Source organism: Microcebus murinus, chromosome 19 (assembly GCF_040939455.1).
Source record: "Microcebus murinus isolate Inina chromosome 19, M.murinus_Inina_mat1.0, whole genome shotgun sequence".
NCBI lineage: Eukaryota > Metazoa > Chordata > Mammalia > Primates > Cheirogaleidae > Microcebus > Microcebus murinus.
The window spans coordinates 28,005,952-28,030,438 of NC_134122.1; the positions used below are offsets into that span (position 1 = coordinate 28,005,952).

Here is a 24,487-nt window from a genome sequence, read left to right on the forward strand (position 1 = left end):
AGGCACAGGGGGACAGAGACCCAAAGTCAGACAAACTACAGCAGAGTGTTGAGTGTGGATAACATCAGGGGTGTAAGCACTATGATTTATCAGGACAAGAGTGGAATAATTAACTCTTCCTAGGGACTCAACAAGGAGTCCCTAGGAGACAATGCCTCAGCAGAGAGTCTATCCCAAGTGCTAATTCACCCCTAGCACATTACAGAACAGCAATACTCTGTTCTGAGTCACCACGAGCATCTTCTCTCCTCTTCACTATCTGCTAAGGCTCCTGAAAGGCCCACTTCCTCCAACTCCTATAATCTGGGGTTGGCCTGTGGGTAGGAGGATTTCTGTAAAAGGTAAGAACTACGAATGTTCCTAGGTAAAAAATGCATTAGATAACAAAATAATAGATCTCACCCAAATTGACTAAAGGAGATCCTATTATTGAGTGAGCACCTGTCTCCAATCTGTGTAGGATAGGCTCAGCGTACACCTGTCTTTCCTGCATAATTCAGAAGTGCGTCAGTTTAGTCATTAAATAACAGGATTGCTCTAAACACAGCCTTTACAGGGCCCTCTCTCTTTTGAGATTGAAGAAAGGAGAAGAGGTGGGAAGGTTTCGTATTTAGTATTTCATGGCATCCTCAATAAAATATGAAGGGATTGAAGTTCTCCCACGTTTTCCAGTGTTAATCTTCTGCCCTGTCCCTGCCAGCCAACTGGTACCAAGCCATGTGACCTCTCACCATTCCATACCCTCTGTGCTCATAACTTTAGGACAATCATGTTTCTTCTTTCTAACGTATGTATTTTGTCTTCCAGAACATCCAAAGAACACATAATCAGATTAATTACTCGCGGCTCTTGTTCACAGGGGAGAAGGCACTTCCCCATTTCTGCTGCCCTATCTTCTCATGCAATCTGCCTCAATCCCGGAGGGCCCACTGGAGTTGTAACACCACACCCCTGCTTCTGTCTGTTCACAGGAAAACATTAATCGTGGGAACATCAGCTCTGTGGCAGGCAGCTAGAGGGTTTCATGACAGCTCAGAACCCTGAGACTGTGCTCCTACTTACTCCTTCAAGGTGACAGTGTTGCCTTTCTCTGCTTCTTGCCTCAGGTTTCTCACCAACACATCTGCATACTGGCTCATGATGGTAAACATCTAAGCACAAAACACAACACCACACATAGTTAAACATGTACACTCAAGTCCCAGAAGGACATGGCTTTCCCTAGCATGGAGTAGTAAGTGATATTTTATAATGAACTTTGTCATGTCTCTTCTGGACATAAAGGTAAAAGGCCACTTTTAGGAAGCTCAAACTTAGTGGACTACCTCCTGGAAAGGGACCATAATGTTACTTTGTCCCTGTTCCCAGATTCATACTTTCAGTTTCTAAGTAGAAGTCCTTGTGTTTTCTTACCTCCTTCAGTTTTCCGCTGGTGAAGGTTGGAGACAGCAGCGCTCGTATTCTCTTCCATTCTTCATCTTCAGATAGAGAGATGGCACTTTTCATAAATCCCACTGGACCAAAAGGCTGGAGTTGAAATCAAAAACATTTTGTCCTTTATAAGTTTTGTAGATCTCCACAGACATAAAAATGTGTTAAATAGACATCACTTATTTAACAAATGTTTAGTGACTGTCTCCTGGGTGGCAGGCCCCATGCTAGGTGCTCAATGTATTATAGATTTTTTCCAAATGCCCACCCTCCTCTGAGCCTGTGTGTGTGTGTGTGCGCGCGCGTGTGTGTGTTTATGTGTGTGTGTGTGTGTGTGTGTGTGTGTGTCTGAGGTCACCCAGCCACCTGGTGTGCTTTCCAGCCTCTAAATCTGAGTCTCTTTTTAAATGCAAAGGACCTCCTGGTGGGTAACTTTTTCTTCCAGGGTAATAGAGGGGAACAAGATCTGTGCCTCCTCCAGGGCTGTGAAGAGAAAAAGGGGACTGGTGACAGTTCACTAGGTGGCCTTGGCAGACTGTGGGTTGCTTGACACTACTTGTATCTTTACTTACAGCATAGCATGAACAACTTGAAAAAGGAATACCTTGAGTTAGTAATTGTTAAAAATTGTAGATAATACATAAAAGATTATGAATCTATCTTGAAGAAATAATAAAATTACTTCAAAGTCTTTTTCTCTTAATTTTTTCTCGCAGGGATAGAGGAAAAAGAAGAAGATAATTCTATTTCCTAACTTGGGAATTGCTAGATGTCCTCTGGAAAAAAAAAATAAAATGGTGGGTGTGAATCCTCATGCTGTTCAGACTTACTGTACAGTTACTGAAGTCAAGACAGTGTGGTACTGGATGAGGGATAGACACAGTGATCAATGGAACAGAATAGAGAATGAGAAATAGACACACACAAAGAGGTCCAACTGATTTTTGACAAAGGTGCAAAAAGCAATTCAATGGTGTAGGTACAGGTTTTCCAAAACGGTGTTGGAACAGTTGGACAGCAACAGGCCACAATAAATAGACCTTGACCTAAACCTCATGGTTTATACAAAAATTTACAGAAAATAGACATAACTGCAAAGCATACAACTACAGAACCTTTAGAAAAAACAACAACAATATAGCAGGGCTCAGGAAGAATTTTCACAATTGACACCAAAAGCACAATGCATAGAAGGAAAAATTGATGAACTGGCCTACTCAAAGCTAAAAAACGTTTGCTCTGATACAAGCCCTATTAAGAGAAAAAGAGAAGCCATGCATCATGACTGTAGAAGGACAGCAGGAGGGAGCCTCAGGGTGATGGAACAGTTGTGTCATCATCGTGCTGGTGGCTACACAAACCTATGAATGTGATAAAGTTGCATAGAGCTACACACATAAACATCCACAAAAATGAGGCAACGTAACACTAAGGAAATCTGAAAAAAATCTCTGTGGATAATATCAGTGTCAATTTCCTATAACTATAGTGATAGGAATATAATAGGTTTATACTGATGCAAAATGTTATCGTTGGGGCAAACAGGATGAAGTGTACATGGAAACTCCCTGTACCTTTTTTAGACTATTTCCTATGAATCTATCAGTATTTCAAAATAAAAATTTAATAAATAAAAAATAAAGGTATAAAGTTAAGACATGGATGCGTACCCGCCGGTTTGTGAAGACAGAATAACACTCTTTCACTAGCACTGTTTTGATCATGTCGGGATCTGTGATAGCCAGCACAGGCCATTGACCTTCATACAACCTGTGTCAGGAAAACAGAGCTGATTAAACTCTACAAGCCTAATTCTGCAGCTGCAGCCACACCCAGGAATCCAGACTTTGATCCTGACATTAATAATCCATACTCCAGTTGTTCCATACACAGCAACATTAGGTCCTAGTTCAAGTTAGGGTAGGACACACAGCAAGGTTCTGACCACAGAAGCCCCTGGAGTCTTCACAGAATGAAGGGAAATGTGGCTCAAGTGGGGAAGACACATTTAAATACAAAATAGCTCTTCTACAAGATCATGGTGAGAAATAACAGGAAACCTTTAGTTATGAGGTACTAAGGAAGAAGGGAAACCTTCTCCCATTTGCTTGTAGTGTACACAGGATTGCACCTCTTCTGTGGCTCTCACCAAGCCCCCAGCAGCTTTGAAAAGGGAACAGCTGCTGCAGTTGGATGAGGCCACCCCCAAAATCATGAAGTCAATTAGCCCACTGGGGAACATGGTGGTGTAATATATTCCATATCTCTTCTTCAATGTCAATAGAATGGAGTAGACAAAGAAAAACTTGAATATACTTCTCTTGAAAAGTCTTCACTTCAATTTTAAAAACAACACAAAAGAAAGCTCCACACTTGTAGAGAAAGGAAAAAAAAAAGCAACTTATAAATGATTTCCCAATCTGTTCATCTCTACCTCCCAGCACTTCTTTGAAAAGCATGTATTAAATCCAAAAATTTAATTTAAAAATGTGGCTTTATTGAAAAATGAATCACTGTGGGAAGGAGTTAATGCCATGCACTTATGAGCACATATTGGAACAGTCTGAAATGATGCATTTCATGCAATTGAAGGTTACGTAACCTAAGGTAGGAAAAAGGGAGAAGAAGTGAAAAGCCACATACTAGACAGAAAGTGATGCTAGGAGTCCCTGGGCCATCAAACCTGGAGAAAAGTGGTCACTTGCAACATTATCAGCCTCATTGACCCTGCAGGCCACAACACCAGGTTACCTGTGGAATTCCTGGTGGGATAATCCTCCAAAAGCTTTCCAATACAGAGTGTGAAAGTTGTCAGAACCAAAATAGAGCCACCCTGATGTTATAAAAATAAATAAAACCTGACAGATCCCTGGAAGGGTATGAAGAGAGCATTCTCATGCTTGAGTGGCTAAAAAGAAAACTGTCACAAAATACTCTACAAAAAAAAAAACACACCTTGCACAAAGAGCACAGTATGGTTAAAGTACTTCAGGGAGGACATCTGCCCAGTAAATTCCTGTCCAACCTTGGACTGGTGTCCCCTTGTTATTGATCTTTGTAGCTACAGTTAATTACTTCAAAATAGTTATATATCCTGCTCATTGTTCCCTTTAACAACCTTTTTCTTCCTTTACTTCCCTGAATAGGCACAATGTTTGCTACAGTATGCACATTTCCATTGCAATGTTTTAGTCTCAAATAAATATCTTCTTCTTTCAGAGAGCCTCTCTCTGTTTCTTCAGTTGACAGCAGCTTTATCCCAAGAGGCTCCGGGCTGAGATTGTCCTTCATGTGGGGTACATCATCAAAGCAGCAAATCTACCTGAGGGAAGTTTCCAGAATACTCACCCCCACATCTCCCCATACTTTTTGTAACATTCTTCATCAATTTTCCAAAATCCCTGGGAGGGGAAACAAAATAAAATTCAATCGTTATTTTAAATATCCTCAACCCTGCCTCTAATTCGGGCAAAAAAGAATGGAATATGAAGAAATCAAGCTCACGACATTTCACTGGAAGTTAGAGGAAACCTTTTGTTCAGAGATGCTCAGGGAAATGAGGGGATATGTAGGAGATAATTGCAAAGGATGATTTACTGTCACTCTTGAATTTTCTCCAAATATTGTAGATACAGAACGACTTTCCCTTTTTTTGAATACTAAATAACTCCTTGTATTTCTGAAGTGTTTTTGCACATGCATGTATTCTTTCTAACGTCTCATAACCTTTTGAATGGTGACTTCCATGGGCATGTGAGGAAACTGAGGCTGAGGGAGAGTGAGCAAGTGTTTAGGGGGATGCACATCCTTTCATCTCATTCAGCATCCTTTTCATTTATCTCAGGAACTTTCTCTAGAATTCTAGTGGAATTGGGAAGTCAAAGACATCAGGGACCTCTTTTGGTCTACAGGTTTATAACAGTCCAAGGCATGTTGTTGAGTGAGAAAATTAGTAACGAGTGACTGAGGAAATGGCAAAATGGGCTCGCCTCCTGTTGTCCAATTGAAAATGGAAAAGATTAGGAAAAGCAGCTTCTTCACATAGGACAAATTACCACACTTGCTGCAAGTCTTCACATCTGCAGCTTAAAAACAAATCTTCCTGGTGCTGTGTTTCAGTTGTGATATTTTCACTATGCAAAAGAAGGTTGCACAAATATGGATTTTGGGGTCCGCTTAGTAAAGCGCTGACCTTAGCAAGGTGAACAGGATATGACTGCTTTTGCAGAGGGAAAAATATGGAATCTTAGGCAGTAATTAGGCAAGAAATTCCTGAGTTGGGAGAATTAGAATCTGAGCAAGAAGCCTGAGGTGTGTGGGAAAGGAAATTGGGGCCAGAGAGCAGCCTGCACACAGGCTTTGCTGGTCGCCTCGTGGATGGGAGCTGATGACTTTATGTTCAGGGTCCAGGCCCTGGGGTGAAGAATTAGCTACAATGGCTTGGACAAAATTCATAGTTCCCATGACCCTTATAGTACAATTAATTTAAATTCTTGGTAATTATGATTATTATTTTTTTTGAGACAGAGTCTTGCTCTGTTGCCTTCGCTAAAGTCCGGTGGCATCAGCCTAGCTCTCTCCAACCTCAAACTCCTGGACTCAAGAAATCCTATTGCCTCAGCCCTCTGAGTTGCTGGGACTACAGGAGCACACCTCCATGCCTTATCTCCTGCTATGTTTCATAGAGACAGGGGGTCTCACTTTTGCTCTGGTCTTGAACTCCTGACCTCAAGTGATCCTCATGCCTCGGCCTCCCAGAGTGCTAGGATTATGAGTGTGTGCCACCAGGCTCAGCCAATTCTTGGTAATTTTGTCAAATCATCTCCTTAGTAGACATTTTGCAAAAGCGAGTCTGCTTTTGTTAAAACAAAACAAAACAAAATTAATTTCATGGCTTCGGTATCTGAAGTCCATGGACAACAAACATCTAGTCTCAGTTATATCCACTCCCTGCTCAGACGCACCCAGAGCCTGCCGCCTTTCAAGGAAAAGAAACAAAGTAAAACTCTCTTCCTCTGCCTGGTAAAGTTCCAAAATATACCATGGAGAGCAAAAGCTGGGGTACAACTATGAAGTACCCAGAGGGAATTTAGCAGTTCTTGAGAGATTTCAAGCAGGTGCAAATTACCCAATGAATACAAGGGCTGCCTAATAAACTGAAGTTTCCAAGCTGTGCAGAAGGAAGGGAAACAAGGCTACTCAATTGCTCTTGCTAAACAAGAAAGATTGAATTTTCTGCACAGAGCTTAATGAGCCACTACTGGGGGTCCCCCTTCCTGCATGTCTCCTAATACTAAGTATGACTGTACCTTCTTGTGAATATACAGTAGGCCAAAAAGATTTTGCTCACAAAGTCGGAACATCAGGCCCTGAACATTAAGTCCGGATCTGCCAGAGATCTGGGCTGTTCTGCTGAGGCAAATCTCAGGCTGCGGAGACTAGACAGCAGAGCCCCAGGTTAACCTGGCTATACTCTGGCTGGGGTCTACACATCATTTCTGAGGTATATAAAACCTCAGAACTTCCTCCTGAGGAGAGGCATTTTTACCAATGGAATAAGCTGCGGTTTGCAACAATAAGAAGCAAAAGAGAGAGTTCAAAAAAACTCACCTTGCGGTAAGACAGAACATTTCCCACGATAGGCAGAGGTGTGGGCCCAGGAATTCCCAGCTTCTTAAACACTCCATGTGAATGAGTCTCATATCTATAAAGTGAAAGAGAAAGCCAAGTGACAGGGATTGTGGTTTTATAGCTATGGGAGCTCTCCTGTCCCTAACTAAGGAACTGTGTTGGAAAGAGAGACAAGTCCTGCCTAGGCAGCACCTAATAGCTGCAGCAATAGCTACAATCACCCATCATCTTCTTTCCTGCCTCCTGTGTGAGACCCACCCAAGGTAAGAATGATCAGCTAAAAGGAACTGAAATCTTCAAAGTTCCAATCCTGGAATAAATACTTTATAAATGTCCCCCAAATTCAATGCTCCTTGAGTGGTTCAGACTGGAATTCTTCCAGGGAATTTCATTCTCTTATGTCCATTTGGTAAATTAATTCTTCCAAGATTTGGAAATTCTTATTCTCAGTAAAAAAGATCTGAAGTATTTTTCTTCTTCTCCAGTGATTTGATTTTGTATAAGTGCATGTGCTCAATCATACAGGGTCACCCACAGCCTACAGTGACACTGCTCTTATCGTTTCCTCAGAGGCTTATGCTTTCCCTTCCCTATAAAATATGACCCTATTTTAAGATCTGGCCCTTTGTAAAACTGCCTTCAGAAGGAGGTCTTAGAGGAGTCACAGCATTCTTATTTTTATTGAATGACAACAGTGTTCAAGGCTTCCATTGAACTTGTAGAGAAGTGAGCACTTTTTATCTATACCCAAGTGTCTGTGATCAGAGGATCTGGTTAATTTGAGCTTCAGAAAAGGATGGTTGACCTGTATGTTCCCAGAATGACACTCTGCAGAGGGACCAATGACTACAGAATCCATATCCAGGCCCTTCCTCCCCTTGTGGAATGTGGTCCTCCAACAGGTGATCCCTGAGAAGCACAGGTCAGGCACACTCATTGTTCCCAGGTGGCCAATTACAAAGCAGTCATTTTACTGCCTCTGCACATCAACTCCTCTGTAGGAAAATCCATTAATGCTGGTGCAGACATCACTGGTGTGTCATGTATGGCCTCCTCCAACTGGGGCTTCTGAATCCCTGAAGACCTTCCCACTCTGGTGCTACTGAGTCATTGCAGATGGGAGGATGTGGAGAGGCTGAGGAAAGCGGCTCTCAGGCACTGAGCTAACCTTGAAGCTTCTAGGCCCACAAGGTTGGCCCTATAGAGGCAAATGAGGAAAGTGTGGCTGAGAAGTATGGTGTGTATAAATGGTTCCACATTTCCCACTAGCACTTTTAGCTGAAAGAGAAGGGCGTTTCAAAGTTCAGCTTCCTTCTTCTTGATACCAAAAGATGTATTATGTTACATGACATAAATAACACTAAAATGTTCTAGATAATTGAATTAAGACCTTATTTCCTCTTCTTTACAGGTTAGGTTTTAGGCCAGTATAGTTTCCAAATATTCTGTACAAATCCAGTAAATCTTATGTGATAAAATAAAACTGATAACTGGTGTGAAAGTATGTGTATTTGAAGGACCAGCAGAGGCAGCTCACCTAGATCCACTTGGATCCTTCCCTCAGAAGAATTAGTGGAAGTGTGTACACCAACTGCTAAAACCAGGGAGGCTTTGGTCATTTCTACTCCAGTTCTTTCCCTTTTCATTGTAACTGTGACAAATCCATTAAACTAATCTCTGTTCCTGAACTTCGACATAATATATGAACTCTCAAGTGAGGCCATGCAATGAAGCTCATTTGTCAACAGCATTGGCCCCCAAGGAAAGATCTAGTCTAGTTTGTAAACTCGCATGGTACCATATAAAGCAGAGGATGGGCTGGGTGAATTCCTTAGTTTCTTTCCAGCTCTCCTCCTTTTGGTAATGTTCCTTTGTACAATGAAGGCTGTCAGAAAAAGCCAATCATTTCTCTTGTGTTTTCTTGTGCTACCATAAAAAGGGCATTGTCTGTGCTATAGCTACTGACTCCTGGGCTGCACCAGTGTCTTATAGAAGTACGGTATTGTTTGCCAGGCTGCCTGAATGTCTAGGATAGGTTCAATACCAGACACACCACACACAGAGTGACACAGATTGTGTGCCTGTGCATAGGCTTTAAGCAGGCGAGATGCCAACCCATCTGCCATGAAGTATCTCTAATGGGGCCCAGGGCCTACAAGTATCTCTGGGGGTGGAGTACTAAGAGATGAGGTATTTTCTCTGAATTTATCCTGCCTACTCCCTGGGTGATTTTTATGTCCTCACTGGCTCACAGTCCCACATAGTACTTTAGACTGACAGATTAAGATAACCTAAATTGGATTTTGTGGTTCCTGCCTTTTCAGGCTGCTTGAAGATTAATATCAGGGGAGAAATAAAGCTCTATACTAATACTAACCTCCCAGACACTGGAATAAAATGGTGAAAGAAAAGATTAAAACTGGCCAGGTGCGGTGGCTCACGAGTGTAAACCTAGCACTCTGGGAGGCCGAGGCAGGCGGATTGCTCGAGGTCAGGAGTTTGCAACCAGCCTGAGCAAGAGCGAGACCCTGTCTCTACTAAAAACAGAAAGAAATTAATTGGCCAACTAATATATATAGAAAAAATTAGCCGGGCATGGTGGTGCATGCATGAAGTCCCAGCTACTCGGGAGGCTGAGGCAGGAGGATGGCTTGAGCTCAGGAGTTTGAGGCTGCTATGAGCTAGGCTGTCTCCACGGCACTCAATCTAGCCTGGGCAAGAAAGCAAGACTGTCAAAAGAAAGAAAGAAAGAAAGAAAGAAAGAGAGAGAGAGGGAGGGAGGGAGGGAGGGGGGGGAGGGAGGGAGGGAGGGAGGGAGGGAGGGAGGAAGGAAGGAAGGAAGGAAGGAAGGAAGGAAGGAAGGAAGGAAGGAAGGAAGGAAGGAAGGAAGGAAGGAAGAAAGAAAGAAAGAAAGAAAGAAAGAAAGAAAGAAAGAAAGAAAGAAAGAAAGAAAGAAAGAAAGAAAGAAAGAAAGAAAGAAAGAAAACTTCAAGATTTCCTCCAGGTCTCCTCTGCTCTAAATATCCAACATTTAGAGGTAAGTAATTCGGCATATTCCTGGGTGGAGGAGTAGAATTATAGGATCATGAAGAGTCCAGCAGATGGCACAGAAAAGAGGTACAAGTGAAGGAGAACCTACCATGAAGTCTGGGGTACCCCATGGTGCCTGTGTAAATCGTGATGGGGTGGAAGGCAGGGGAGAAGGACCCACCTCCGTTTACAGGGAACAATTCCTGTACACATATCTTGCAGCAGACACAGAACCCAGAAGGGAAAGTTAAAGAGACACTCACTAAGCCACCCCTCCTGTGCCTACAATCCCCAGAGCTTGGGAAGGGGGTGAGGATGCCGAGCACACAGTGCCCCATTGTTTGTAATTGGCTTCTGCTGAATTCTGATTGATTAGTCTAGGTCCAAACTCATGGTCAATCAGAAATCAGCCCCAGGACCAAATGCTGTCACTAAACACTGCTAGTTGGAGAACATGGAGATGGATAGTGTGGGGGGAGTTTTATTTAATCCTTTCACAGATCTATATAAGATCAACAACTGTATGCTTTGTAGCTTCCAACATTTAAGCAACTTTCCCTCAATTATCTCTTTCGATATTCACCACAGATAAGAGAAAGAGGGGCCAGATTGTACCCCACGTCTAAAATTACACAACAGTGGGGCCCGGACAGATACTCACAGATAGAGGAGCACTAGGCTGGTAGCCAGGAGAACCCAGGTTCCCAGGGCAAAGTCTGGGATGAGGTCCATCTCCGCTTTCCTTTTTCAGTTCTCTCCTCTGAGTTGTTCTCTGAACTGTGTGCTGCTCTTTGGTGGGCTATGCCTGTGGAGCTTCCCTTCCCAGCACAGAGGTGAGTCAGTGGGGCTGGCTGAATGTTTATGTGCTGGGAAAGGAGGCAGCGCCAGAGCTGCAGCCAATAGCAGGGCCACCTGTGCTCTCTGGAGCCCTCTCCACCTTGGCAGTTGGCAAAGACTCACAGACACAACCACGTTGACCTCCTAGAGTTCATATTCTGTAGGAAACCATAGCAATGCAATCAGTGTTATCACTAAGTCCAAAGGTTATGGGTTCATATTATAAACTCAAGTAAATCCATTGACATTAAATCTCCTCTAATCTGCCCTTATTTCCAGGGCTGCCCTCATCTTGAAATACGATGAATCCATCCTAAGGAGCTACAGTTACAGATCTTTACCCACACACTTTCCTCTGCCTACACTGCCCCTGAGGTTCCTGGGAGACTCCTACTCATCCTTCAAACCCCAGAACACAGACCCTTCTCTTAGAGTCTTCCCTTCCCAACCTCCCCACACAGCTATCGCCACTTCCTCCTCTGGGCAACTCCTATCCCCGTCATGCAGTTCTGCTATTGTCCACTCTACTCTCTACCGCCATTGTGGGTTTCCACATCTGCAACGTTTAGCAGATGGTGAGCTTCTCCAGAGCACAGTTAGGACACAATCTGTTATTTTTCATAACTATATGCCCAGCCCCTAATAGAGTGCTTCACACACAGTGGGCATCCAAAAAGGCTATTGGAGTTGAGCTGGTGAGATGGCTGGGCCACTGTGTGTCCTTTCCCTCTGACTGTCATAAACCCACCATCTTCCTCAATTATTAATCTTGTAAAAGCACTTGGCTCTGCCTCAGGCCCCATCTCTTCATGTGCAGGCTGATCAACTGTGGTTCTGTAGGCAAGAGGGTTCCTAAGGGAAGGATAGGGGGTGGACAAGATGAAGTTGATGGCTGCACCCAACAGTATCATTCCTGCTGCTTCCTATGCACCTGCAGGGGTCTTGCAGTAGACAGCAAGGTAGACATATTCTTGAACAAAAAATGGCCTCCTCTCTCAGGGAAGACTGCAGGTGAGGGAACAACGAGTGTGAAAGGAGAGAGGAAGAGAACAGCAGCCTGGATGTCCAGGTGGACTCCAACCACCATAGCCACCAATGAGGGGGCAGAGGTTGCTACAGGCGCAAACAGCACCCGGGACTCCAGACAGATTATCTGAACCTTGTTATGTGGGCAGTGGTGTTCAAAGCAGGTGCTTTTCTGCATTTTGAGGAGTGGAGGATTTTCTAATGAAGAAGAGTACGTCTCAGGAGTTGGTAAGGAGAGGGCTACTATTGTGACAGTTCCTGTCCTCTGGGGGGCTCCCAGATGCATTGCTGATGGGAGAGGGTTGGACTGAGCATGTGAAAACTACATCAACTCATTATCATCACGTGGATTGCTTGGCCTGAAGAATCATGAATTACATGACAAGTGAAGTCTCAAAGTTCTTAAAACTCAAAAGAAATAGAAGACAGTTAAGCTAAGCTTGTGCACTTCCTTGTCTTGTTATCCTTTCTCTCAGCCCTACTACAAAATTGTTACTCAGCCCTCACCAACTCTTTCCTTCCAGTAGAGGGAAAAAGACTCATAAATGCTCTCGGTGGGAGTGTGCACATGGCATACCTCTGGAACCTAGGGGCTAATGGAGTCCTACAGAAAGGTAATTAAAAGAAGAGCAGTGCAAAGCCTGAATATCAACAAATGACAGACATGGGAGGCTGGGAGAAAATTCCCAGGACAAGTAAGATAAAAAGTCCAGAGAATTCTGATAAATTTCTGTCTCTTTTCAGTGGCTCCCGTGGCCTGTGTTAAATAGGATTATGCTGCTATACCTGGTTTATAGATGTAGGAACTGAGGCTCAGTGATTGCAAGTGTTTTTCCAGACAGTATTGATCAGAAGAAAATATTGTATATAAAGCTAACACGAAGGGAGGTGAAAAGTCCTCTGCTGGTCTTGTACGTCAGTATGAAACACCTACTACTCTCTGGTAAGGTTCACTGTGGGCCATCGTGAGACACAGAATGAAACAGCAAATTGTTCAAGATTCTTGTTCATATCTCCATGGTTATTCCCACCGCAGCTCCCCTCTGGGTCTATCAGAGCAAAGGACTCTATCTCATTCCAGCAGGGAGAAAGATGTAAAATCTGACCATAGTAATGGTATTGTTGAGAGTATCTCCCTCTTCATGCTTCCAAACAGAGAGGTCCACATAATACATTCACACTAGGAAAGGTTATAGTGTCATTTGATAACTATCAACAACTTAACTGGCTCACCTAAACTGAAATCCCTTCTTATCCTTTTGGAAACAAAACCACTATAAAAACTAATTTGTTCATCTTCCTCCAAAACACATGCTTGCCTATGAGTATTTTGTAACTAACCTAAGCCTGACATGACTGTTCATTTCTCCTGTGAACCTTAGGAACTGAATTGATTGGTTGGAATCCACACCAACACTATAGACTAGTCATTGGTTGGAACAAAATGTAGCTGGCTCCATGCAACAACCATTGTCAATGGATGTGCTCTGCAATGGTCAGCAATAGAAGCTATATTCTTTCTGCTACTTGTTCTAGAGAAGGTAACACTCTCTAACTTGAAGAGATTTGCATAGTGAGAGTCATGTTGAATGAGTGAAGTAAGACATTGCATGTCAGAAGAACACCCCAACCACCCTGTGTCTGTCATGTGCTCACTCCTCTATCAAAGCATTCGTCATGTACTTTTAAATCTCTGCTTGAAGTGTACAAAGAGTACAAAGGTGGCTAAGGCCCAGGAATTATTCTGTTTGAAAATAAAGACAAACAAATAATTACCACACAGCCAAGGTTCAGTAATTATAGATGTATGAGGACACAGTGTCCTCATCAACATTGAGTCTGTTATCTTCTTTCTTGGTGTTGTTATCATTGAATCAAAGTTCAGTCTCAAAAAACATACAGAGAAGCATTAGGCTCAGATTATCAGTATCAGTGCACAGGTTGCCCAGAGACTTAGTGATGTCAGAAGCATCATCACTCTGATATTTCTGTCCTTTAATATTGTTAGCCCAATTGCTGGGAATCCAGTCAAGACTTCCCACTGAGCAAGGAATTGGTTGCTGTATAGGAGGTCAATATTGTTCAGGAACAATTTGGTAATAGATTCAAATTTCCAGGTCACAGTCTTGAGGGTTTAAACAAATGAACGTAAGATTACTCTCCTGTAACTCACACCCAACTCCCCATTCTACTGAGCAGGGCCAAACTTGGTTTGACCAAATGTGTGGCATCTAAATTTTGGTAGCTGGAGGAGAGAAGTAGCCAACACTTCTGGCCCTCATTGTTGAGGGTGGTGGTGAAGACAGTGGCAGGTCCACAGACATTTTCTCTAGGCTTGGGGGAGGTGAGGATCTCACCTGAGTATTATTGTGCATTGGTTGGGGTGTGTGTCTGCTGTGTTCAGGGCACATGTCAAGCACTAAATATGAAACAGTGAGAACCATCGCTGTCATGAAGCGTATACTATAACATGAGAAAGACAAACTGGAAAAATAAATACAAATAATTATTGGATTGAAAATTGGGGTAATATCAATGAATTAAGAGCATCTTTTACTTAAGCTTCCAGCAGCATTGAGCAGTTAATCTTTCTTTCTTTCCTTAAACACTATCCTCCTTGGAAAGATATAAAGACAACAGAATTGACAGGACTTGGAGGATGGGAAGTGTGAGACCTTGGGCTTCCCTGGGCCTGTTTCATCATCTGTTCATGAAGAAAACTGACCAGACTTGACCCAAGAGTACCAAGGACTTCCTCATCCCAATGAGAAGACCCCTGCAGGACTGCACGCCTCTCTGGACTCTGGGTTCCTGTATCATTTTCTGCCACATCCATCCCCTTTATTCTCCTTCACATGTTGATATCATTTAGGGTCCCCCAGGTCTTCTAGCCCAGTTTAAGAGCAAGAGCTCCTCTGGTCAAGAAGCAGAACAAAGATGGAACAGGATGAACCTAGGAGATGACAACTGCCCATTTAAGGCAGTAGTTCTAACTTCTGGAGTGGTTTTTCAGCTGGGACTACTAAAACTATTCTCACATGCAAACTGCCACTAACACCCTCACACTTGCTTACACATAGGCCTTAGCTCAGTTAGCAATAGCTTATATGTGTTACTCTAAGTGCTTTCCCTGCATTAACTTACTTAGTCTGTCCAACAACACTGTGACATTGATATTGTTACAAACGCTATTCTACAGATGAGCAAACTAAACCACAGAGAGGTTAACTGAGATCCAACATTATATCTGTAATTACTAGCAGAGCCAGGATGGAAGTTTACGTCCTCTAGCTTTAGAGCCCAAAGTCTTACTCTTCAGCACAGGGTCAGCCTTGCCCAAGGCCACACAGAATTCCTGGGGGAGCAGCACTGCAGCCTAGGCCTTCTGAATGGGGGTGCCCAGAGCTCTGCCCCCTGCACAGGGACCTGGTCAGAAAATCCACTGATCAGTGTTGGGTCATACAGAGGACGTCATTTCTCTGCTCTGGATGCTGGGGTACAAGCACTTCACTGAAATTTATGGCAAAGAAAAGAGGTGGAGGAGGGAGAGGACTTAATCACAACTGCTCACTTTCTACTCCATCCTAGAGCATCTATTTCCTGAATGAAATGATCACTAACATTTCCATGGCACCTCACAGTTCCTAAAGTTCTTCCCATCATTGATCCTCATGACAACTCTGTGAGATAAGTCGTGCTGGGATGATTTCCATTCCCAATTTATAGATGTGGAAGCAGACACATGGAGATGAGACTCGCTCACATGATTAAACCACCAAGCCAGGGCAGGGAGGCAGATCTTATGATTCCAGATTGTGCCAGTGGCAGGCTTGGTAGGATTTCAAGGGGCCTCCTGAAATAACTTGGCAGATTGTGTCAGCCTCACCTAATGTAAATATTTCCTCCACCCCTCCCAGCACATTGCCAATGTAATTAGAAATGCTACAAGACTTGTTGTGACTACAAGCATGACATGCACGTTCTTCTACACATTATATAATGTGTATTTTCTGAACTCATGGTTTCAGCAGAAAGTAGGATGTTGCAAATAGTTCTGACATGTTGCAATCAAAATCATTCAGGTTTCTCAGAAAGGAGAAAGTAAAAGGTCATGAAATGAATCAGCGAAACAGAAATCTGAAAATTTCGATCAAACTTTAGAAGACCATGTGGAAGGAAATTCATGACACAGGAAATTAATGCAGGAAAAGACAAGGATGAAGATGGATCTGTTACAAAATGAGAACAAAGCCTGCACCATCTTATTCTCATTGTTGCAGTAATAGCCTAACTTGTTTTGCCTGAATTTGGGCAGAAGTATTGCAGAGAATACACTCCTCAGTCACCAAAGCCTCAGACTACATGGATATTATGACATTCCTGCTTTGCAGAAATTCCTCCAACTGCTCCTGTCACCTGTGGAATAGTATGTAAACACCTTTGGGTAGCAGGACAAGACTCTCTTCATCTGACCTCAGCTGGCTACTTCAGTCTTGACTCAGTCTAGTTCTTCACATGTGCATAATGTTTTAAGCAAATTATATGATTGTCTACTCCCTAAGACCCCCAAATGTGACATGTCTGTGTCTCCTTGTATCTTCTCGGGCTGTTCTTCAGATCCCAAACAAAATAGTGGTAAACCAAACACAGCCATGATGAAAAGATGATGTGCCATGACCAAGTGGAATGTTACCCTGGGACTCTAAGGTAGTTAACAGAGAAAAAAGGTAAATACCAATATTTCATCAGCAGATTAAAGGAGAAAGGTAATATCAGCCTCTCAATACTTTTAGGGGAAGCATTTGGTAATATTCATCTCCTATTATCGATATAAGAATATAAGAAATCTTAAATTACTAATAACAGGCCAGTCACGATGGCTCAGGCCTGTAATCCTAGCTCTCTGGGAGGCGGAGGTGGGTGGATTGCTCAAGGTCAGGAGTTCAAAACCAGCTCTGAGCAAGAGCAAGACCCCGTCTCTATTAAAAATAGAAAGAAATTAATTAGCCAACTAAAAATATATAGAAAAAACTAGCCAGGTATGGTAGCGCATGCCTGTAGTCCTAGCTACTCAGGAGGCTGAAGCAGCAGGATTGGTTGAGCTCAGGAGTTTGAGGTTGCTGTGAGCTAGGCTGACGCCACAACACTCTAACCAGGAAAACAGAGTAAGAGTTTTTCTGAAACTCTTTCTCAAAAAAAAAAAAATTACTAAAACAGGACATTTTCTTAATCTGGTAAATGTATCAAAATAATTAAAAATTTATCCTTAATAGTTTTAAATCATTATCCTCTATACTTTTCTTTTTTGAGACAGGATCTCACTCTGTTGCCTGGGCTAGAGTGCAGTTGCATCATTATAGCTCACTGCAAACTCAAATTCCTGGGCTCAAGTGATCATTCTGCCTCAGCCTCCCGAGAAGCCTGGATTACAGGTGGGACTAGCATAGCTGGATGATTTTTGTATTTTTTGTAAAGATAGGGTCTTGCTATGTTGCTCAAGGTGGTCTCAAACTCTTGGCCTTAAGCAATCTTTCTGCCTCGGCCTCCCAAAATGCTGGGATAACAAACATGAGCAACTGTGTCCCGCAGTGTATACCTTTTTAATGTCGGCAATGTATGAATATCACCTTTCCAAAAATAGTAACTTTTTTAAATGAATAAAATTCCATCTATTAATTTAATTTTTGCTGCAAATTACAAAAATGCCATTAATTATTTTTGTCACAAATCTAGTGACACTGTTCACTTGGGGTGATTCACCCCAAGTGAACAGATGGCAAGGTTTATAATCACTGAAAAAATTAGAGATTTCCTCTTTGTGAGACTGCTTAAACTCACCTGATTCCAAGGGGGGCGGGAGGAGAAGGCCAGGAGGTTTGTTCAGCTGAGCTCACCTCTGTCCAAAAGCTGGAGTTTTTGACCTGTAGTTGGGACATGGAGTCTTTTGATGATCAGAGGAAAGTAATGAACCCTCTCATCAGGAAATAAACAAGCACTCAGCATTTTTTAATGCAATTTCATGAAAACTTGTCATTATGGCACCTGCCAAGCCCCATGACTTTCTCAAGGAGCCAGGCCCAGCCAAGCTCAGCCCACCTCTGCCCTAATCTGATCTGTTCCATGGTTATCCCCAGAACCATGGGGCCCTCCCTGAAGTATGCATTGGTTTTCCCTGTGCCCAGTCCTATGATGCATCGCAGGGGTAAGAACCACGCAGCAAAGTGTGAACAAGACTGTCAGAGACGGAGTCATAACCTGAGACCCTTAGGTGGGGTTCTCTACTGCAAGGAGATGACTGGAAAGATCTGGGGAGTTAGGGAAGGTAGAGATAAGGGAATGCAGTGCCTTCTGTGGTGGGGGTATCCAAATGAGTCATACTCAGCTTGCAGAGCCATGCACAAAGGAGTGCCTGGACAGAAGGGAAGGAGAGAAGCATTTCAGGCTGTGAGAATGGCCCAGCTTAACCACCACTATCATTGTTCAATATGTCATTTCTTGGTTGCAAAGTACAGTGTCTGAAGTGAAGCGGTTTTAATTACCCTTTATTAAGTAGTAATCCAGTTACGGATCATGCTATGGACCTTGTACTCCTGGAGTCAGCAGGAGGCTTATGCCGGACGGGGCCCTTGATAAAGTGACTGGGCTTGGCAGGACCCATGGGGACATGTCCCATGCTTTCAGCAAATATTTCTCAGTGTCTAGAAATGCATATTGGTAAAATTTATATAACATAAATTAACTATGTTAAAGAGGACATATCAGTGGGGTTTAGTACATTCACAGTGTCATGCAGTCATTGCCTCTATCTAGTTCCAAAACATTCCATTGCTCCAAAATTAAATCCTGTACCCATTTAGAAGTTTCTTCCCACTCTCCACTATGCCCAGCTCCTGGCAACCAACACTGTGTGTTCAGTCCCAGTAGGTTTGCCAATCTAGATATTTCATATAATACCTATGATGAAGTTTGGTGTTTGGCTTCTTTCACTTAGCATAATGTTTTCAGGACTTATCCATTTTATAACATGTGTCATTACTCCATCCCTTTTATAGCCAAATAATATTCCATTGTGTGGATAGACCACAACGTGTTTACCCACCTATCTGTTGATGAGCACTTTGGTTGCTGCTTACAGCTTTTGCCTATTGTGAATTGTGCTGTTATGAACATGTGAGCACATGTGTTTGTTGAAGTAATTGTTTTCAATTCCTTTAGGTATATAGTTAGGAGTGGAATTGCTGGGTAATATGGTAATTTAATGTTTAACATTTTCACAATCCCCCAAACTGTTTCCCATGGTGGCTGCACCATATTATATCCTCACTAGCAATGTGTGAAGAATCCAATTTCTGTACATGTTTTTCAAAACTTGTTGTTTTCCTTTTTTTTTTTTTTTAAATATGGTATCCTAGTGGGTGTAAAATGGGAAAATTTTCTGTGATTTCTGACTTGCTAAAAAACTGTGTGATCAGGTCAGAGACAGAGGGTGGCAGAAAAGGCTGTGGTGTGGACCTGAACCAGGTGGTCTGTGGGCTTTCTCTGGACTCCAGGGACAGCTCTTCTGTCTGCTCTGTGGACAGCTGGCAGGTTGGGATCCTGAAAACATGACTGATGTGCAGGCCCTGTGTGAGCTATTTAAGGTTGCTCAACCTCAGTTGCCTAAAGTATAAAGTGAGTGTTAGTACCTGCTGACTTTCTTCAGGTGGTTAAAAAAAATAAATAAATAAATAAAGTGAGTGTTAATGATCGTGTTTCTATCCCAAAGGAGCCCAGCCCAGCCCAGACCCTGGCCTGTGGCCTGCAGGGGGCTTCAGATCTAGATCTGTGAGTGTGGCTTGTTTCGGCCCTGGGCAGAAGGAACAGGGCACATAACCAAGGCTGGTACTGGCCCCTTGGCTGTCCTACCATACATGTTGTCTCAATATGAATAAAGTTCAACTCATGGCTAAGAGAAGACAAGAGTTATAGAGTAACTCCAAAGTACATTGTATGTTTTCTTTTATCAAGAAAGGGAGATAAGAGTTCATATTTTACTGAAAAAATGACAGGTTGGGACTTTGCTGAGGGTGGATTGTTGAACTCTTTCCTTCTCATCACACATGCTTGAAGAGTTCTCATACTGACTGTTGTGTGAAGAAGCACACATGTCATAAATGTCCTGGGACTTAATTTTCTAGATATAATTGGGGCTGGCTGTGGCTGCTCAGCTGTGTGGGTGCAGGTTTGGAGTGAGAATACCCAGCCCCCCTATTTCACCCCCTCAGGGTCTGGAAGCCCCCACCAGTTGAAAGTCCTTCCACTCCCCTGCCCTCATCTAGGGAAAAGATTGTCTCTACACACTTCCCCAAACTGAGCACTCTGTAAGCAAGAAAAAGACAAATCCCAAAGGAGTCATAGAAAGGAGCAGGGGAAGCTCATTCCTTCTGCACATACGCAGTGTATTTATAAAACTGGTCGAGATTTCAGCTGAGCAGAGTGAGTTATTCCACTTAAGCACAAAGTCATCAAAAATCACAGTAGTCAAGATCAATTATATTCAAAGGCAAAATTATAAAAATCTCCATATTAATGCAAAAATCCATGATGAACTAAATGTCAAAATTTTAAATAAGGATGGATGCATAGGTTATTTTTGTTTACACATCAGGTTTGTACAAGTCGGAACATGTGTGCACGCAAGACATGCAGTGTTTGGTGGTGAAGAGTCCTCATCCTGTCACTTGTACTGAAATGCATCGTATGGGCTGGTGATGGATAGAGGGGTGGAGAGATGGGTGACAAAGCAAGGAAAGCAAAATACTAAGTGACGGCTTTGTGGCTGTTAACAATTCTTTCCATTGCTCTCCTCTCATTGTGTATTGTAAAACTGTGATTATAAAATTTTGGAAGACACAATTAGCAATATCTTTAAGAGTTTAAATGCCTTCGAAATATCACCCGCTCCTCCGCCCCATTACCCCTGCCCTGGTCAGATCCTCACCAGCTCCGTGGCCATCACCTTGGCCCAAGCAGTATCATCTTTTCTCCAATGCCAGGATCGCATGCGCCCCACCTCCCACTTCCACTGTTGCCCCTCCCAGACAATCTAAAGACCCTCCAGAGGGTTCTCGAGGTACTTAATAAATGTGAGACTCTTGCATTGGCCCTGAGGTTCCTGCCCCTGCCAGCCTCTTCTCCTTTCATTACCTCACCTCACTCACCACCTTCTAGGCACACAGGCCTCCTGTCATTCAGCAAACAAAGCCAGGCCCTTTCTTGCCACAGGACCTTTGCACTTGCTCTTCCAGCCAACTGGGAGGCTCTTCTGGTTGTTCATGAGATAAGCACTAATTTTTCCTGTCTCTGCTTAAAATACCAACTCCTCAGGGAGTCCTTCCTTGACCCTCTGAGCTAACCAGATTCCCATTACTTTGGATCTCTGCACCACATTCATTTCCTTCTTGGCACTTAAACAATATGTGATTGCTGGATTCCTCTGCCTTCTTGTTGGATATTTCTCTCCTCACTATGAAGTGAGCCCCTCAAGGGCAGGAACCCCCAAATGTCTAGGTTACCTCCATATCCTTCACACAAAGACAGTGCCTGGCACACAGGGGTTCAACAGTTATTGATGCAATTAATCAAAGACTTGGAATGCTACGGAACATACGCATGATATTCCAGGTGGCTCCAGTCTCCTTTCACAGGCTCTATTGCCTCTGAGAGTAGCTGATCCCCAGCATGGCCTGTTCTCCTGCAAGGGCATTTCCTCTCTTCTCTCTGAAGGAGTGGGCTGTTCAGCTTCCCTTAGGTCTGATGTCTCTGCAAGAAATGGATTACTTTTCTGCTGATTCAGCACCTATCACACCTATAGGAGGGCAGCCTAATAGAAGGTGAAAAGTTTGGAGCATTTAGGCACAGAGCCACCTGGCCCATAGCTGATCTAAACTTCCTATGTGGAAAGCCACTCTAGTAACCCTCCCTGGGAATTCAGGAATAATTCAGCAGCAACAAAACACGCCTTGGCCAGCATGTGTCCTACACAGTAGAAATTATTCAGAATGTCTTCTGTTTTTCATTAATTGAATCCCCAAATGATTCTATGAGGTAGATATTATTGGTATCTTTATTTTACAGAAGAGGAAACTAAATCACAGAGGAATGAAGTTACTTCTCCATGTCCTAGAGCTGATCCATTGGGAGTGTGATTCAGACCCAGGTCATTGGACTCCAGAGTTGTTCCAGACCCCATGGCTATCTTTATAAAGATGGTCTTTCGGGAAATATTGGCAATTTTTTGTGTGCAAAAATCCACACACAAGTCTGTGTCCTCTACTCACCTTCACTTGTTGACAAAAACCTGTTGAAATAAAGTCCATGGCCTTTTGAATCCTTGATCATGGGCTGTCCTTTCCTGAGTCCATCCTAGACTCCCATTCAGATTTCTTTTCCTTGCCCAGGTAAAGCTAGCCCCGCGCTGTTCAAACAATGGCCACTAGCTATTGAGCCCTTGGAATGTAGCCACTCCAGATGGACATTTGCTATAAAGTTTTATATGAATTTCTGGTAGAGATAAGTCTTCAGAGAGCCATAGACGTTATGGGAGAGACTTGCTTGTCATCTCAGGAAGAGCCAATTTGTGGAAAAGAGATAAGAAAAATAGAGGAACTGCAGGTTAGGAAAACAGTATAATTCACTAGTCACAGAAGCAAAACAAGAGAAGAAGAGGGAAGGCAGGGGATGGGAAACACCCTGGAGGGCATGGATGGGTGGAGCATTAGAGAAAGGTAGATGCCACACACTGTACAAGCTTCTCTCAACTATCTGCTCTTACTCAACCCTGCCTTGAGAACTTTCAGGTAGAATAATCATACGAAAAATAGTCTTTGCTCATAAGAACTCAAAATCTAATTAAAACATAAATTAACTTAAAAATTTCACATCTGTTCATTGTCCAGATTCCTTCATCAAAAAGTGTTGATGCTCTGACTCAGGTGGGGTAAAGGCAATATATATAAACATTCTTACCCAGTAATAGGCTGAAATAAAAAAAAGTGCTCATGAACACTTGTTTTTTTTTTTTTTAAAGAAGTGCTTGTTCTTTGAATTCTCTGTTTTGGCATTTTAGATAAAGTACAGTCAAGCATTTCTACTCTCAAAGAGATTACAATCTGGAGGGTGGAGGTAGATAATAAACAAACTAGAAAATATACTGAGGTCAGAAGAGCAATGATGAAACTAAGTCCAGGCAAAGTGACTGAAAGTGATGGAAGGTAGTTCAGGCAGGTTGGTCAGAAAAGGCCTTTCTGAGGAGGCCATGTTTGTACTGACTCTTGAATGACAAGAAGGAGCTAGGAGAGTGTGCAGCAAAGGATTAACACAGCAGTCCTGGCCTGTACAAACTCTGTGCTTTCCTGAAAAAGAACTTGCTCATGACCGCCTCCAGGAAGACAATCTTTAAGCCCTTGAAACATCCTGCCCGATAAAAGTATCTTTTTAGATCTGGCAAGTGTGGGTAGGGCCAGATAGTTTTTTGGTAACAATGTGATTTAGGGTGATGTCTTGGGTCACACTTTATAACTATAACCCCTGTAGGGGCAGGAAACTGAATAATGAAGGTCAGTCACTGGTGTGCCCCATGCCTACATGACTGACCCCCACTAAGAACCCTGGATGTCAAGGTTCAGCTGAGCTTTCCTGGTTGGCAACACATGTACATGTTGTCACACATTATTCCCTGGGGAATTAAGTGCTGTCATAAAACTCCAGTATTACAGGGAAAACGGGAAGCTTATATTCTATGTGTCTTTTACCTTTGCTGATTTTGGTGTCTATCCTTTTGCTTTAATAAGCCATAACCAGCTTTCATGAATTTTCTAAGTCTTTTTACAGTAACCTTGAACCTGAGGGTAACCTTGGGACCCATGACACACAGAGGAACTGGAGGGAGAACATTCTAAGCTAAGTGAATAGCTTGTGCAAAAATCCCAAGATGGGATGCAAATGACATTTAGACAAAAAGCAAGCAAGGGGTCTGCCCAAGGTCACACATCAATGAGAAGGAATATTTGACCCGGAGAGTAGGTGTTCTGAGCCCCAAACCTGGGTTTTATGTGAAGCAACCTGAAATGGTAGAAATCAGACAGGTTTAAGAGCCACATGGGCATGATCTCAAACCCTGACTCTAACCTTATTTGCTATGTGATTCTAATGAATCTGTTTAACCTCTTTCAACCTCAGCATCTTCATCTGACAAAGGGTTTGCTGCATACTTCATGGTTTGTCTGAAAAGTAACTGACATAGTGAATCTAAAATCCCTGGTACATAATGGAGCTCACAGTTTAAGTTTTCCCCAATAGCAGACCCTGGATTTGGATATCTATATTGTTATTTGGGAGTCAATTCCAGGAAGCATTTTGAGAGGATAGGGCTATGACTCAAGAAAGGTAGGACCATGTGTGTTGATGAGCAGGTCACTGCTGCAGGCAGCTGGAACCCTCCCACTGGGGATCATGTCATTGACTATGTGGAATATGCCTCCGAATTGGGTTG

The 24,487-nt window shown here is 42.9% G+C and overlaps 1 protein-coding gene across 1 annotated transcript in view; it reads right to left on the minus strand.

The window, feature by feature from the left end:
- Window positions 1–10,940, minus strand: part of CYP3A211 (cytochrome P450 family 3 subfamily A member 211) — a 32,568-nt gene extending 21,628 nt beyond the window's left edge. Inside the window, exons 1-6 of the mRNA XM_012759052.3 lie at window positions 10,754–10,940; window positions 7,042–7,135; window positions 4,780–4,832; window positions 3,102–3,201; window positions 1,414–1,527; window positions 1,063–1,151 (exon numbers count right to left, since the gene is read on the minus strand). Coding sequence (XP_012614506.1) covers window positions 1,063–1,151; window positions 1,414–1,527; window positions 3,102–3,201; window positions 4,780–4,832; window positions 7,042–7,135; window positions 10,754–10,824 — 521 coding nt within the window. The 5' untranslated portion in view covers window positions 10,825–10,940. The remainder of the gene's footprint in view (window positions 1–1,062; window positions 1,152–1,413; window positions 1,528–3,101; window positions 3,202–4,779; window positions 4,833–7,041; window positions 7,136–10,753) is intronic.
- Between the last annotated feature and the right edge of the window lie 13,547 nt (window positions 10,941–24,487).